Source organism: Loxodonta africana, chromosome 1 (assembly GCF_030014295.1).
Source record: "Loxodonta africana isolate mLoxAfr1 chromosome 1, mLoxAfr1.hap2, whole genome shotgun sequence".
In the NCBI taxonomy this organism is placed as follows: Eukaryota; Metazoa; Chordata; class Mammalia; order Proboscidea; family Elephantidae; genus Loxodonta; species Loxodonta africana.
In genome coordinates, this window is record NC_087342.1 from 71750587 (window position 1) to 71767714 (window position 17128).

The 17128-nt window shown below is 41.6% G+C and overlaps 1 protein-coding gene and 2 non-coding genes across 10 annotated transcripts; all 3 read left to right on the forward strand.

The window, feature by feature from the left end:
* Positions 1-3298: 3298 nt before the first annotated feature.
* On the forward strand, positions 3299-3371 carry TRNAR-ACG (transfer RNA arginine (anticodon ACG)). The gene has a single exon. It is a non-coding gene; the product is annotated as a tRNA-Arg (tRNA).
* Positions 3372-3794: 423 nt separating this feature from the next.
* TRNAV-CAC (transfer RNA valine (anticodon CAC)) lies at positions 3795-3867 on the forward strand. The gene has a single exon. It is a non-coding gene; the product is annotated as a tRNA-Val (tRNA).
* Positions 3868-3905: 38 nt separating this feature from the next.
* HMGN4 (high mobility group nucleosomal binding domain 4) lies at positions 3906-15622 on the forward strand. Of its 8 annotated transcripts, none has more exons than XM_010596165.3 (4): positions 3906-4405; positions 7305-7350; positions 7486-7610; positions 10846-15622. In XM_010596165.3, exon 4 carries the CDS (start codon positions 10926-10928, stop codon positions 11196-11198), a length of 273 nt encoding a protein of 90 aa, XP_010594467.1. In that variant the 5' UTR covers positions 3906-4405; positions 7305-7350; positions 7486-7610; positions 10846-10925; the 3' UTR covers positions 11199-15622. The 8 variants fall into 8 exon arrangements, with proteins under 8 accessions (XP_010594467.1, XP_064138030.1, XP_023411469.1 ...); XM_064281960.1 differs by having other exon boundaries at positions 7486-7591; XM_023555701.2 differs by having other exon boundaries at positions 7486-7544.
* The last annotated feature ends 1506 nt before the right edge of the window (positions 15623-17128 follow it).

Here is a 17128-nt window from a genome sequence, read left to right on the forward strand (position 1 = left end):
TCTCATACTGTATGGCAGCCACTGGCACTTACCTTCGTTCACATACACGATGGGGAAAAAATAAAAGTCTATGACTCTGCTAGATTTCTTATTTTCATAAAATGATTGAGAGTCTATGAACTCAACACTTAATTTGATTGAGTCTCAATGAAATAAGTACCTATTTCTCTCATATATTAAGACTAGCCATATTATTAGTTTGTTTAGAACCAATTAATTATAAACACCAGAGCCAGTTCCCAAGGAGCAGCTAGGTGGATTCAAACCACCAGCCTTTTGGTTAGCAGCCTAGCTCTTAATCACTGCACCACCAAGGCACCATAGTCAGCACAGTCACACCTAATACGACTTTGACCAAACTGTAGCAGACATTTGGCTACAGAGCAGAGCCAACAGTTTGGCTTTTTCCTCTGACTTGCAGCTGATAATGTTTGCATAGAATTTCTAAAAAGTCATAGAAGTTGTCTAACTAGCCAGAGACAAGCCCCAAGAGAAAACCAAGACATTGAGCAACAATTTCCAGAAATTGGGCGTGAACTACATCTTCTACTCAGTTTCCAGTGTGACCAGGAAGGACTATGGAAAGGTCCCTCACATTGGCTCTGCTCCACACATCCAAAACTGGAGAAGTTGTAGATCGAAGTGACACAGACTATTAACAATAATGCAAAGTAATGTGGGAATGGCAGACAGTGTAGTTTTCCATAGGCCTGAGAACCCAGAAGAACAGTGCACTGAAACTCAAGGGAGAAGAATGTCCCTGTGATCCTTAGTTTTATATTGTCAACTTGGTTAGGCTATAGTATTCAGTTATTCAATCAAAAACATTAAGATGTTGCTGTGAACATATTTTATATATCTACAGGTCCTTGACTGTAAGGGGGATTATCCTCAATAAAGTGGGTGGGTATCATCCAATCAGTTGAAAGGCCTTAGCAGAAAAACCAAGGTTTCCTTAAGAAAGAAATTCTGCCTCAAGACTACAACATCAGCTCCTGTTCAACAGTTTCCAGCCTACTGACCGACCGACCGGTCCTACAGATTTCAGATTTTCCAGCCCCCACAATTGTATAAGCCGATTCATTGAACGAAATCTCTTCTTCGAAACAGAAGTATATATATCCTGTTTCTCTGGAGACACCTGACTGGTACAACCACTGAAGAAAAGACTGGAGACTGGAATTGTAACTCTCAGAAAATAAGACCCAGTAGAAAGATATCCAAAACAAAATAAAAGCATGCCCCAACTCATATCAGGTTGTGAACATGGCTGAGAAATTTGAGAGAGTGAAAGAGGCCTTCAAAACCTGCAAGACAAAGGGAGGGGTTTGCAGACAAACATTGGGGAGAGCAAAAGTGGAGGCCTTCAGCCACCTGAGTTGAAAGATGTTTTGAGGTGCAGATGGGACCTGTGACCTCCAAGAGGCCCTGAGATCTGGCCTCCCTCTCTGGGAGGTTTCCTGTGTGGCAGGGATAAAACGGAAGGGGAGGTACTCCCATTTGCTTTGTTTATGAAAATTCAGGCACAGTTTTTAATGCTTCCAAACTCCTTTTCAGAATAGAAATCTCCTCTTGCTTCTAATGGGGATGTGGTTGTCCATGAACTTGGATGGGAAAACAAAAGCTTATTTTGATTAACCTGTTACTAAAATTTTGTATTTACTTTTGTTATAAATGTAGGCAACAAACCTACATATTTTAGCTCCTATGACTTTATCACTATTGGAAATCCCAAATATTTTCTCATGAAATTTCAGTTCTTGATGATTTTGTAAAATAAAATTTATGCTCATTATTATTTTGAAATTACAATATTTATTAGACTCAGTGTTGGATCTTGTTATTTAGTGCAGTAATAAAGAAGCACAAATATTACTGTCATAGTTCTTTAATATTTTGATAGCTTATTTCAACATAATTGGTTTCCTTTTGAAATCTTATGCATTTACCTTTTTTCTTTACATTTAAAAGTGTTATTCTGAGATGCAGTTCGTTTTCACCAAACTGCGCTGTGTACCCATAGGAGAAAGCCTGGTGAGAAGACCCCTGTTCTATGGTCTAGGAGGAATCCGTAACTGGGCCTACCTTAATTTTTATGCAGAAAGAGCAGAAACATGTATATTTTTCTTTAGAGCTGTTGCAACCTTATGAACCGAGAATATTTTCTAATCTCAGTATGAACATTCTCAGTATCAGATAGTTTTACTCCTGTTCATTATCCATCAACTTGTTTACAGTGGCTCAACAGGCATGGGGATAAAGACTCCCGAGAATATAGAGGCTTAAACACACACACACACACCTGAGACATGTTCTGAGAAAGCAAACAAATGAGTATTCTAGTGTGTGCTATTTGACGATGCTCGTTTTTAAAAGAGTCAGATTCTGAGACGTAAACCCTGCTGTAGGAGAAACATGCAATGAGGCTGCCTAGCACACCGTCTTGCTTAGTAAATATTTTTTTTTTCTTTTTTTCAACGAGTCAGGGAGAGATAAGAAAGTCAGGTCATGTCACCCTCCAAAGGCTTCCAATTTCCTACAGACTAACAGCCAACCCTTTGCGGCGGCCTACAAGGCCTGCAAGGCCATCTCCCTGGCTTCCCCCTTTTACCAGTCTCCTAACCCTCTCCTCTTGGTCGTGGCCTGCTCACTGCTGGAAGAACCCAAGCTGCTTCCACCTCCTACCCTTTGTCCCGGCGATTTCCTCTGTCCAGGGCACTCTTTCCTCTGATACCCACTTTTCTGTCTGGTTCATCTTCACTGCTGGGCTTTCCTCTCCCTTTTCCGTTTTATTTTTTCCTGCAAGAGCTTATCACCATTATTTTACTTATATCACCATTATTTTACTTATTTAGTGCTTTCTTATCTGTCTCTGCCTCAGTCAGCTAATCTTGAGGGCAGGGATCATGTTAGTTTTATTTACGGTTGTACAGCATCATCTTGAATCAACGAAACCAATGGATGAATGCATGTACATATGCATGAATGGAAAGGTCATATACCCGCAGAGGATGCCGGGCTTGCCTCCCGCCGCCACTTTTCGGCCGACGGTGACAGGCCAGGGAAGGAAAGTACAGACCCTAAAGCGCGTGCAGAAGTGGTCGCTGGGGAGCCCACGCACAGCTAGCCTAAACTAAGCTAAGCTAAAAAAAAAAAAAAAAAAAAGCTAAGCTGAAAAAAAAAAAACTAGCGGGGGAAAAAGACAGCTTTTAGCCAAAGTGCAAACACTACAGGAAAAACCGGTGCCGCGGCCTGGTGTCTGATCAAGGGATACCCGCCACTACGCCACCTACGCGCAGGGCCAGTGGCGCAATGGATAACGCGTCTGACTACGGATCAGAAGATTCCAGGTTCGACTCCTGGCTGGCTCGGTCTGTGCAGCTCCACTTTTCTCCTTTTTTCACCCCTTCAGCCCACCTGAGTTCAAATAAGTAAGAAAATCTGTGCAAGGCAAAGTTTACCCGGAAGTCTCCGGAGGGCAGAATGCTCGGCTTTTGACCACAGCTGGAGGGAAAATTCCACATGCGACCATACCCAACGTACCCGTCTTCCACGACCTGGCCTGTCTATCTCGGCTGAAGGATGAGTTTGAAATAACATTAATGTAAACGGGAAGAAATTAAGACTTGGACCGAGAGGATGCGGTCTGTGAGTCTCGTTGGTTTCCCTGATTTGAGAGGCCCGCACGGAGACACATGCTTACTCTAACATGAGGCACATTCACAAGGACGGCCAGTGGAAGAGCGTGGGAGTTAAAGGCAGAACACTAGACTCAGAGAACGGCTTTACATCGGGTTTCCGTAGTGTAGTGGTTATCACGTTCGCCTCACACGCGAAAGGTCCCCGGTTCGAAACCGGGCGGAAACATGTTTTTTTCCTCATAATTATTTTTTTTATTTTTAAATATCACACTTTCATAAACACGCCCCCTCCTCTTTCTGTCTTGCTTGCTCCGGCGGAGTCGCTAAGGCAGCGCTGCCTAGGGTGGGTCCGAAGTCCCTCGGCCTAGAAGGCCCACACTCGCAATCATCAGGCGGAAACTGGAACGCCAGCCTCTCCGCGAGAGAAAGATGTGGCAGTCCGCTTCTGTAAAGAAAAGATCACAGCCTTGGAAATCCTATGGGGCAGTTCTACTCTGTCCTATAGGGTTGCTGTGAGTCGGAATCAACTCGACGGCAACAGGTTTGGTTTGGTTTTTTGGTTTCCCGGCCTGGGACGCGCGGCAGGCCGCCCGCAGCCCCGGAAGCGCATCCTCGCCTTCCCTCGCCTTCCTGTTCGCGGCGGTGCGGGCCCCGCGCGTCTCCAGCGTCTCACAGTCTGCGCCCGCCCTCCACCAGCCGAGGGTACCCGCGCCGCTGGCGCCACTCCTTGGATCCCCGTACCCCTCGGAGGCCGCGAGACTTGGGTAAGCGCCTCACGGTTCAGGGGACTTACTGTGCTCCTCCAGAAAATGGAGAGGGTGTCCCTCCGCCCTGCAAGTACCTGGGACCCTCCTGCAATATGGCCCTCGTCATGATTGGGGACCTCGGCCTTGCCATCCCTTCTCCAAAGTAACTGCAGTGTCTCTCCTGGGTTCCGAGTGTGAATCCCTGGGAAAGGCAGAATCCGGGAGGAGGGGTTGCACAGGCTACAGGCGCGACAGGAATGTCCCCACGGGGCCTCTAAGGTGAGATGCATAAAAAAGACAGGCGAGGAGAGGGTTTGAAAGGATTGAGTCGGCAGGACTGTGGCCTGGAAGAGGTCGTAGGGGGTAGGTTGGTCTATCTTGGGCTGGGCTCTCCCTCCCTTGCCACCTTACAGGGCATCACCTTCAGGAAACTCCCACCTAGGAGACACCCCGGGGCTGAATCTCCCTCTACTTTGACCTACTGCTCTTTCTGTCAGAAAAAAAAATGGGTCCCAAAGTTAAGACTAAGTGAATTTTGGCTTGCAGCTTGAGAAAAACCAATGGCAACACCTGTTTAAAATCAGGACTTGTGCACTGGGTTTGGCCTTTGACTGCTGACTCTTTGACCCCTGACCTCTGTCTGACACTGTTCTGCTTTCATTAATGTTAATTGAATCAATGAAACGCTTTTGTGGGAAAGAAATATTGTTATTCCACCTGACAGCCTCAAGGGTATCTTCAGGATTTACTTCTTAAATGTATTATTACTACAGGTATTGTTACTATTTCTAGGGGTTAGCCAGGCCTAGCCTCTCAAATCACCCTTTCCACGTACCCTCTAATGAGTGATATGAATGTGATGTTTTTAGGACCATAAGAAAAGAAAGTGTAGTCCTTACCTAATGAGCTGGGGTGTTTTGTTTAAACAGCCTGCTTGTATAGGCATTCCTTTTCTTGGCCTTATTACCCCTGCACTTAAATACCCTCTCTGAAAGACTCATGCTTTTATCATTTTGCTGGTTCTCTTGTTAGCAGGATAATAAGCTTGGGCATGTACTCAGTAGCAATTTGTCTAAGATCTTTTCTTTTAAGATCCCCTACATCCTCCCCCCTCCCCCCCGCCCCAGAAATAAAAGTAAGTTCGTGTGCTGCCCTGAAAGGGGGTGGAAGGTCCCAGGGGCCCAGGAGGTGACAGGGTTTTGACCTCCCCATCTTTCTCTGATCCCAGTGGGCAAGAGTGCTTCAGCTGGGAAGCCGAGTGAGCCCTAAGCCAGGCAGTTGCAGGTGGGTGACAATTTGTTTGGGAGCCTATGGCTTAGTCCTCTTCCAAACAGGTGCATTCTGGAAGGATGCAGCAGCAGCTCTACCTTTTTGACTTCCTGCCCTTTCTCATGGTTTTTATAATGTCTCTCAAAATTGGTTCCTTCATTTTAAGAACAGCTGTCTCTCCCACTCCTTTGCTGGGTCCACTATTACCCTACTCAAAGTTGCCTTACATGATTTCTCATGGTCCTACCACCCCTTTCCCTCAACCTCCCAAACTTAACCCCAAGTGGAGTTATACTTCATTTGGAAGGTGGAGAACAAATAGGGCCCTGGAGAGTGATTGACGCCATGTGACTCCTTGCTCCTCTAGCACACCACACCTTGCATGCAATCTTTTATTTTTATTTTTTTTTTAAGTTATAGTCTTTATTCTCTCTTAATTAAGCTTGGTGTTAGTAACCTTTCAATGTACTACCTCACCATAAGTAAGAGGCAGAGAGAAAGTGTGGCCTTCTGACTCTGCCGTGGGATGGAGACAAGAACCCAAGTTAGAACTATCACCCAGAACCCCAGTTCAGTAACAGTCAAGGGAGCAGGCGGATGCTGCTAAAATGTGCCCTACATGTGTTTGTCGGGAATGAGGTGGGAGGTGAGTATTGAATGAGATGGAAGTTGGTCCATGGATGCCTGAAACAGACCCACAATGACAGAGGCAAAATCATGGAAAAGAGATTTTGAGAGCTGGGTGAGACCTCAAGGTTAATCTCATTCAAGATGTGTCCCAGGTCACTAAGGCCTTTGCACTGTTTCCTATTTCTGAGGACAGAGATTTGTGTGTTATGTACATTATTGATACAGTTTGGGCAATTCCTAGGAGTTCATCTCACAGATGAACTCGTACCCACATCTCATCTTCCGCAGCATTAGCATATGTTTTTGCAGAAGAAAACTTGTATTTTCTCCTTTAATTTGTCTTTTTTAAAAAAAGCTTTTTTTTTTTTTTCTGGTTAATTCAAGCTTCATGGGTCTTTTTCTAATGAAAAATTAGAAGTCTTCCCAGTTAACCAAAGGATTCTAAGAAAGGGATAGAGCAGATATTACCTCTCCCTTGCAGCTGCTGAAGGAGAGAGACCCTTCTTCATACAAAATAAGTAAGCTGGTTAAATGAGGACTTAAATTGCAATCTTTAACAAGAATTTCAGCCCAGTTCTGTGCAATGTGAAGATATGTGATTAAAAATTTCACTAACTTGTTTTGTTCTGTTCTCTGTTAGTATAATTTTGTCCTTGGAAGTGTTATTTTAACAAAGGGGAATTGTTAGATTCCTAAAACTAAGAATTTTTCCTGTGTCTTGGGAAATAACCTCAGTATCTGTCTTGATAATTTCTTGCCCTGGTGATACCATTGAAATTCATATCTTTATATCCCCCAAAGTTATAAAATTACTTACAAGATTTCTTTCACATGCATGATAGAATATTCTTAATTGTATAATGCTTCTCTGTTTTATTATTTGACAAATGATTTAAGTTACATCACTGTGTGGTGAGAGCTCCCTCTTTCCCCAACCCTCCTCAGCCTTCATGGAAATGACCTTTTATCCCTCTGGCCCTTTTTCATTATTTGTGTATCTGTCTCCTACATTTGTAAGGTCTCTGGACAGTCAGTCACTGGGTCTCCTGATCAGCCTTCTAAAGGTGAGTTTCAAGGAACTAATTCATATTTGTATACCTAGATAAGGTATCCAGCCAGTGGCCTGTTTTCCATAAATTTATCTTTATTGTCACTTGCTGTGTTTTGGCCTTTGACATGTGGCGATCACGGTCCCTCAGCTTGAAATGGACTGCAAGTGATCTATCTTGAAGAAGACTGAGCCCAGGAAACAGATTGTGTGAGCATTCCCACACCAGGAGATGGGCTGAGAAACACAATTTTGGAGTAAGATGGAAGGAGAATGGTATGGAGTATCCATTCTGTAGCGAAGGATGTCCTAGGACAAAAACTCATCCTTCAATTTCCTCTGTCATTGTCTGGCAATAAAAAGGTCTCTAAGAATATAGGCAGAATATTTAGGATGACCGTATCATTTACTGCCGAAGCTGAGACACTTGAGAGAGTAAAAGGAAGCACTGTTAATATTATGCTACAGCAACAGGTATAAAAAAGTCATCCCAGTATTAGAACAAGTGATTCCCATATCCTATAATGTCTCTTTTTCTGGTTTGGTTTTTATAATGTCTCTCAACATTGGTTCCTTCATTTTAAGAATAGCTGTCTCTCCCACTCCTTTTCTGGGTCCACTATTACCCTACTCAAAGTTGCCTTACATGATTTCTGGAATCCTTCTCAAATATTTTCTTTAAAAATTCCTTTCCCTTATTGTGCCTGAATTTTAATTAAAAAATAAAAATCTCTTGTTCTCTTAAGATCTGTTGAAACATTTCTTTAGTGGTATATTTGAGAGAGAGAAGAAGGGAAACAGAAATTAGGTATAAATTCATATAATGTTTAGGAGAAGATGTCTTCAGGACAGAATGGGTCAGGTCTAGTTGGATCAGCACAATTGTAGCATGCCTCAGTGGTAGCAGGGAGATTAATGACACCATTACTTTCTAGCCCCTCAGTAATTCAGTCTCCCTGAAAAGGGGGCAAGGGAAGAGCACAGTGAGGGAAGAGAAGGGTCTGGGCTTATTTCACATTAGCTTTTCAGTAAAGAGCTAGTCACTGTAAGAACACAGCTGTTTCCCTTCTCAATTTTAATCGCTGTTTCCAGAGTACCTTTCAAGATACTAGGGGAGATACTGACTGATTCAGGGCACACTCAAGAACACTAGTTCTTCCTTCTGCTTTATACAGAATTTCATGTCTATCTCTATCCCACAAGAAAGAAGGAAAAATACAAAATTTCCAGAAATTCTAGCCGTGAGGAAAAAAAACGAGGAGCATAGATAACGTGATGTTTTAGCACCATTTACCAGTGGTCACTTTGTTAGCCAAGCAACGTGTAAATGAATGAAATCTAAGGTTGCCCAAGTACTTCTGTGTTTTCCAGTATATCTAAATCAATGTAGGACAAGATAATTAAAAAAAAAAAAATGGTGACATGGGGGCAGTGCACAGGGTTATGAAATTTCCTAGGAAATATTTTCAAGGGCGAGGCAGAAGGGGCGAGTAGCTAGTCTTGGCTGAAAGTTTTAAAGAAGCTAGGTAGTGCCCGTGAATGGCAGCCATAGGTACAGGTCCTAATTAGCCAAACTCAAGTCACTTTTTTTTCCTGCCTCTGTGGCACTGAATCTGTACTCTTGGCTACCTAGTATTCTTTCTGCTATACCCCTCACCTCTTTAGTAGTTTTTAGGAACCACAGAGCAGGACACAAAGTTTTTCCATGCAAGATACAGAGAATCATGTTGCAACAGCCACACCCTCTCCTCTGCCCAGTTCAAGGAGGAGAACACCACCACCTCTTCTTACCTCGGGACTAACCTCCAGGCCCTCCCCAGTCGTGTCTGTTTCCCAGCCTCGTCAGAGGTGACTACTGTCCTGATTTCTAAACTTATGCCTTGCTTTTATTTAGTTTTACTACTTGCTTGCAGCCAAAATAACACGTCATTTGGTTTTACACATCATATAAATGGATCTATACTGTATGTATTCTTCTGCAACTTGCTCTTTTATTTTATTTTATTTTATTTATTTTGGTATTGTTGAGAATATACACAGCAAAACATACACCAGTTCAACAGTTTCTACATGTACAGTTCAGTGATGTTGATTATATTCTTTAAGTTGTGCAGCCATTCTCACCCTTCTTTTCTGACTTGTTCCTCCCCCATTAATATAAACTCACTGCCCCCTAAAGTTCCTATCCAGTCTTTTTCAAGTTGCTGTTGTCAGTTTGATCCTATATAGATAGTCCATAGAAGAGCATGCTTGTTAAAGTGGAGGGTCAGTGAAAAAGAGGAAGACCCTCAATGAGATGGATTGACAGAATGGCTGCAACAATGGGCTTAAGCATAACGATTGTGAGGATGGTGCAGAACCGGGCAGTGTTTTGTTCTGTTGTACACAGGGTCGCTATGAGTCAGAACCGACTCAATAGCACCTAACAACAAAAATAACTAGACGAGAATAATGCTCAAGGCAGACATTTTTTACTAGTTAAGTTAAACAATTTTTTGGTTTTAAGAAGACTTCAGGGGATATTTTTGGTGTAAGGTTTAAAGATTATCTCAGGGCAATAGTGTCAGAGGTTCATCCAGCCTCCATGGCTCCAGAAAGTCTGGAGTCCATGAGAGTTTGAATTCTGTTCTGCAGTTTCCCCATTTTGATCAGGATTCATCTGTAGAATCTTTGATCAAAATATTCAGTAATGGCAGCCGGGCACCATCCAGCTCTTCTGGTCTCATGGCAAAGGAGGTATGCAACTTGATTTTTTGTTCAACATTATATTCTTGATATTTTTACGTGTTTTTGCATGCAGCTGTAGTCTATTCATTTTTGCTGCTGAATAGTATCCCCTTGTATAGATATTACCATGATTTATTTATCCATTACTATTGAGGGGCATTTGGGTGGCTTCTAATTTTTTGAAATTACAGTATTACTAGAAACATTCTTATAGGGGTCTTCTGTGCATACCTCCAAGAATCGCTTTAGGTAAACACCTAGAAGTAAAATTGCTTTAGATACTACCACATCGGGTTTCTAAAGTGAATACACTAATTCATACACACATACATACACACCAACAGTGTATTTAACTACTATTTTGATTGCTTCACATCAGCTAAGCCCTTGATATTGTTAGACCACTTAGTTTTTACCAATTCAGTGGCTATGAAATGTTATCTCCTGTGGTTTTAATATTCGCTTCCCATGTTACTCATCAGGTTGAACATATTTTCACCATTCATACTGCTTCTAAAAAGTGCTTGTTAACACTTTTGTCCACTGTTTTAAAATTTCATCTTGTCCTTTCCTCATGGGTCTGTAGGATTTCTTTATATATTCTGGGTTCCAATCCTTTGTCAGTTATATGTGTTGCAAATATCTTTGCCCTGTTTGCAACTTATCCTTTTACTTTTATATCATTTCTTTTTGATAAACACAAGTTAATTACTTTTAATATAGTGAAATAGTTAAATTTGTTCATCTTTCCCTTTATTGTTTTCATTTTTGTGTCTTATTAAAGAAACCTGTCGCGGAGCAGTGTGAGGGAGGCAGAGGCGCCCCCTGGACTAGCAAAGCCACCTGTCAAACACTGCTGCCACCATGCCCAAGCGAAAGGCTAAAGGGGATGCTAAAAGTGACAAAGCAAAGGTGAAGGATGAGCCACAGAGGAGATCAGCGCGGCTGTCTGCTAAACCTGCCCCTCCAAAACCAGAGCCTAGGCCTAAAAAGCCCCCTACAAAGAAGGGAGAGAAACTTCCCAAGGGGAGAAAGGGGAAAGCAGATGCTGGCAAAGATGGAACCAACCCTGCAAAAAACAGAGATGCCTCTACAGTCCAGGCACAGAAAGCGGAAGGCACTGGAGATGCAAAGTGAAGTATACATTTTTGATAGCTCTGTACTTCTAACAACTGCTGTTCAAAATACTATGTTTTTTTTAAATCAAGTTTTGTAAAACTATAGAATTTTGGTTTAGCTTTTTTTTTTTTTAAGTTATGTTATTAGCATACAGAATGCTTCATTGTTCTCTTTTGTGGAAAGGGCAAATACCACTAATAGAATGTGTCTCAGAAGCTAGATAGAAAGGGAAGAAAATAGGATTTTCTATCCCGGGTTTCGAGGATTGTTCTTGGTCATGAGGGATTCCCTCACATTTGTGCATCAGGCCACTTTGACACAGAAGCCTTGTGTGTGTGTGGCGGGGGCAAAACTTCACTTCTTCTCTTTCCCTGATGCCATCAGCATAGACTTAACTTCTTCAAACAAGAGTCTTGATGTGGTCCTGGCACCCCTAAAATTAGCAGTGTCAGGCAACAGTACTCAGGCAATACAGAATTTCTGGTGATGATATCAAGATGGTGTTGCTCGGAAGATCCACAGTTCCTGTTTTTAGTTCGTGAATCATCCCACTGAGAATTCAGCACCTTTTAGTTTATTTCCTCCACATCAGTTGGCCTGTGAAGAGCTCTTAAACTACATGCCTCATGTGAGACGTCCACCCCTCTGAAAACTTTTCCTGTACAAAGCAGCAACAAAGGACTTTGTTGACTTTTACAGTGACTTTTTCCAGAGGGGAATTTGGGAATTTAAAGTGTTATTATTGCCGATGCCCTGGTGGGAGTAACGTGATTGTTTCTGAAAATTAAAAAAAGCTGAATACAAATTGCTTAGGAGGGGAAATCATCTCCTACCAGAAGCCAGAAAGACATTCTCCTGTACTGCCTTGGAAAGTTTTGTAGTTTTGCTTTTCATATTTACCTTTTGTCTGCTCTGATTTTTGTGAAAAGTATGAGGTTGAAGTCCAATTTAATATTTTTTCCATATGAATAAGTAGTTGTCTGTTTACTGAAAAGTTCGTCCTTTCCCCGCTGATTTGTGACATTAGGTGTTTCATAAATCAAGTTTCTGTGTATCTGTGTGTATGTCTGAGTCTGTTGATAGGCTCTATTCTGACCTACTGATCAATTTGTCTAGCCTTGTGCCAGTGCTATACTGTCCTGATTACTACACTTTTTAAAAAAGGTTTTAATATTAAAGTACAAATCCCACCCTTCAACATCACCATCAAATTTTTTTTCTTAAGAGAGTCTTAGCTGTTCTTAGCCACCTGCTCTTCCAGGTTCTATATCAAAAAACAAAGCAAACTTGTTGGGATTTTGATTGAATTTCTGTTGAATTTATAGATTGGTTTGGGAAGCCATATCATCTTTACAATATTGGGTCTTCTAATCCATGACCATGATACAGCTTTCCATTTATTTAGGCCTTTTAAATGTCTTTCAATAAAGTTTTATAATTTTCTCCATAAATGCCTTCTTTTGTCAGTGTTTCTTAGGGACTTTATATTTTTTGATGCTATTTTATATGGTATGTTTTCAGTTACTACTTTGTATTTTTTACCATTGTTGATTTTTGCATCCAGTAGCCTTGCGAAACCCTCATTAATTCTTACATTTGTATATTCTTTTGGGTTTTCTACAGAGACAGCTGTCTTAGGCTGGATTCTCTAGAGAAGCAAAACCAGTGAGGCTTGTGTGTGTGTGTGTGTGTGTAGAGAGAGATTTATATCAAAGAAGTGGCTTACACGGTTGTAGAGGCTGGAAAGTCACAAGTCTGTGGGCCAGACATCAGACTGGAGGCTTCTCTTGACTCATGTCACTGCAGTGGCTGATGAACCCAAGATCACCAGGTCAGGCAGCAGGCTGTGAGGGTGACAAATCCAGGATCGGCAGGCAGTATGGCAAGCCGCTGGCTCAAATCCCAAGAACTGGAGTTCAGATGATGACAAGTCAGAGATGCAGGATCCAGAGTGAGCAAAAGCCAGCGAGCTTTGCCAGAAAGTCCATATATATTGGATGCAGGCTATACACCAAAGGAAACTCTCTTTCAACTGATTGGCTACTCAAGCAGATCTCATCATGGAGATGATAATATTGTATCAGATCTCATCATGGAGGTGATTACATCATTATGTAACTGCCAAACTACATCATAACTGTCAAACCACTGAGAATCATGGCCTAACAAGTTGACACACAACCTTAACCATCACAACCACCATATCTGCTGTATATGCAAGTATTTTTGTTTCTTTGAAGTCCTTGTACCTTCTTTTCCTTTTCCTAATGCAAATATTATCCCAGTGCCAGGGATACAGCAGCAAGAAAACAGTCTCAAATTTCATGAAGCTATGTTCTAGCTAAACCTAAAAATACCAAATCCATTGCCTGTCAAGTTGATTCTGACTCATAGTGACCCTATAGGACAGAACAGAGCTGCCCACAGGGTTTCCAAGGAGCCGAGCTCTTAACCACTGCACCACCAGGGCTCCATGTTCTATCTAGGGAGGTAGAAAATAAATATGCAAATTTATGCAAAAAGAAGCCTTAAGGAAAGAAGTGTAAGAGGGTGCTATTTAGATTGAGTGGTTGGGGAAGTCCTCTCTGATGAGAACACATTTGAGCAGGGCCTTTAATGAAGTGAGGGAACAAAAGGTGTGAATATCTGAGAGGAAAGCATTCCAGCAGAGGGAATGGCAAAGAAATGAGGTAGAAATGTGCTTGGCAAGCTGAAGAAGAACAAGGAGGCTATCTGCTCCATGGGGGAATAGGCTGTAAGAGGGCAAGAGTGGAAGAAGGAAGCCAGACAGCTGTCGCAATCATCCAGACAAACCATGTTGGTGACTTGGACCTGGTAGGGAACAGTGAAGGAGAGTGGACTGGATATGAGGTGTGAGACAGTTGGCAGTAAATAAGGAATGCCATGCTCGGATAGTTAACCTTTCTGAACCACAGTTTTCTCAGTAGTATAGCAAGAAATGATACCTACTTTACAAGGTTGTTTAAAGAATTAGACATACTATATGGAAACATTTACTACTGCAGTTTACCAAATTGACGTTCTGATGAATAAAGCTTACTTGGGACTTTGAAAAAATAATTCATATTTACCAGAGCTTAATCACTACTGGAAAACTGATTAAAAAAAAATTATTTGTTGAACCCACAAAACTGAGGGCCAGACAGTATATTATATACAGTAGTAGTATATATAGTAAAACTAGCATCACGTTATATGTTACCAGTATTTCCCTTTGTAATAGTGGATTTCTGGAAATTCTGATTTATCATGCAGTATTACCATCCCTCTGTTCTACTATTCCCACTCCATCTTACTCAGTAAACAGTAAACGTTTATCTGTACTTTCTCTGTGACAGACAGCTGGGCTTGGCACAGATCAGAATCAAAGATAAAAGAAATAATCTCTATTCTCAGAGAGCCCAGATTCATACAGGGTCAAGTCATCACACAGTAGTATTCTTTGTGCTGTGGTAATATTGCAGGACCCTCAGACTGATGCCAAGGCATGAAGGAGTACTAGGGAGGACTTCCTCGGGAACGTTAACACCTGAATAGCAAAATGAAAGCAGATAGGAGTTGATCAGGCAAAAACTTGAAAAGCCAAACTTGTTGCCGTCGAGTCAGTTCTGACTCAGCAACCCTATAGGTTAGGCAAGGGGTGATGAGAAATGATTCCAGTCAGAGTAATAACATTTGCAAAGATGTTAAGAAAGTGTGGTGCATGGTAGATGTTCAATAAATTATTAAATAAAAAATAATTAAAATGCGTAACCAAAGAAATTACAGTGTATTGTTTTTGACTATAATAAAAGGTAATTCTTAAGTGCTGATTGTCCACCAAACACTGTGTGTGCCCAGTGATTTACATGCATAATTTCATTTCCACGACCCTGTGAGTTAAATAATATTACTACCCCCATTTTACCTTACATCTAATGAAACTGAGGCAAACAGAGATTATGTAACTTGCCCCGAGATTATACAGTGAGTGGTAAAATCCAGAATAGGATCCAGGTCAATATCTTCAGGGCCTAGAAAACTCCTCACTGTTGAAAAGGCTGAGGATCACTGGTATAAATCTCAAATGTAATCTTTCCCCCCCAAAATTTTTTTGGTATTTCTGAATAAATTCAGAAACTTCCTAAGATACCACTAGAAGCCCATCAAATAAAAGTAACGCCAGTATTCTACAAGCCAGATAATTGTAATTTCCAATGAAGAAGGGTAGTAGTAACACCAACAAATTCCATGGGGAACTGGTCATATGGAATTTATGAATGTTACTCTATCTCCAGCAATATAAAGTTAGCAGGGATATTGTTTCTGAACAAGGATGCTAATTTTTTAGACAAATATTTCTGTGAAGTAGGGAAAGCCAATTTAGGAAATTATAAATAAACCTCCTTCATAGTATCTGCTTCCCTCTACGCCGAATCAGTATTCATCAAACCACCAAAGAATTGTAATTTATTCTTCAAAGTGATTATTATTTGAAAAACAGTTCCAGCTTTTGAGCCAGGTACACATTACTGGCGGGGGGGGGGGGGGGAGGGGAATCTCCCTGCCCACTTTTCTGAACCGTTTGGCACTTATATTCTTATCTGTAAATTCACAAAGTGCCATCCTGGTAATTTATAAAATAGTATAAATATTTTGAGAGTTTGGGTATCTGACATGAATCAGCCTAAGCGATCTAGAGTTTTTAATCAAATTTCTGACTTTTTTTGGCCCTGAAAGAGTTGGGAAGGAGGGAAACTTATTTTTCTGCATCTGCCTTTGTCGCTCTTCATTCTACTCTCAAGTGGTCAGTCACAGTGACCCTTCTAAAATATATCATGTCACACGTCTCAAAACCCTCCAGTGGCTTCCATCTCGTAAAAGCCAGAGTCAAAAAAAAAAAAAAAAAGAAAGAAAAACTGCAAAACACCTACAGAATCCGAGCGAGGGTGCGGTCAGAAGAGCATCCGGATGGGGGGTCCCTCCGGCCAATCTGCTCTCGGACGCACTTCCGATCCCTTCTAGGCGACTGGGAGGTCCGCACCTCTCGATGTCACCTCTGGCTGGGCCAGCTCTGGGTTGCGTTCTGGTTGCTGAGTAAAGGAGGCTGCGGCCGTTCAGTTTTCTGTTTGCTTCTCATTCCCTCGCAGACCTTGCTCTGACTTTCGGGGGGCTCTTACCCCAGTCCTGTTTTGGTGGCGTTTCAACAGAAGCGGATTGTCAGCACCTAAAGGTGGACTAGCCTTGGAGACAGTGAATATCCGCAGGGCTTTCTTAACCGTTTAGATGCCAGGGAGCCCCCTGGAAGCATGAAGAAGCCCAAGGAAACCTTCTCCGAATTATGTTTTTAAAAGCGTTCAGCAGACACACATATGATTACAAAGAAAACCAATTATACTATAAAACGCTTATCAAATGATTAAAAATAATTTGCAATGCAGTAATAACTCTGCTTCTTTATTAGTGTATTATACAAGGCACATCTCATAACTACCATAATTTCAAAATAGTTAAATATGAGATATTTGTAACAACTGTAATGTAATACAAAAGTATTTGTTCTTTTTCTTGGTGACAAAGCCACAGGTACTTCTCTTTTGACTGTGGTTTGTTACCTACATTCATAACTGAAGAAAGTGCTAAATTTCAGCTGTAGGTTAGAGATTTTAAAGACATAATTTTTTTCCCCATCCAAGTTTACCAGCCACCATGTTAAGAAACACTGCAAAAGTGCTTAACCCAGTGTCTGGCACATTGAAACCCCTCCATAAATACAGATATTAGTAATTTCATTATTACTTTTCTTGCACCTGCTCAAATTTCTTTTAGGTGAACAGGATGGAGTTTTATCACATGAAGTCTTGAGAGCTGAAGATTCAAGACCAGTCCCAAGCACACTGACAGAGTGCTGTACTCACAGATGCTCCTCCATTCAACTCTGCCTTGTA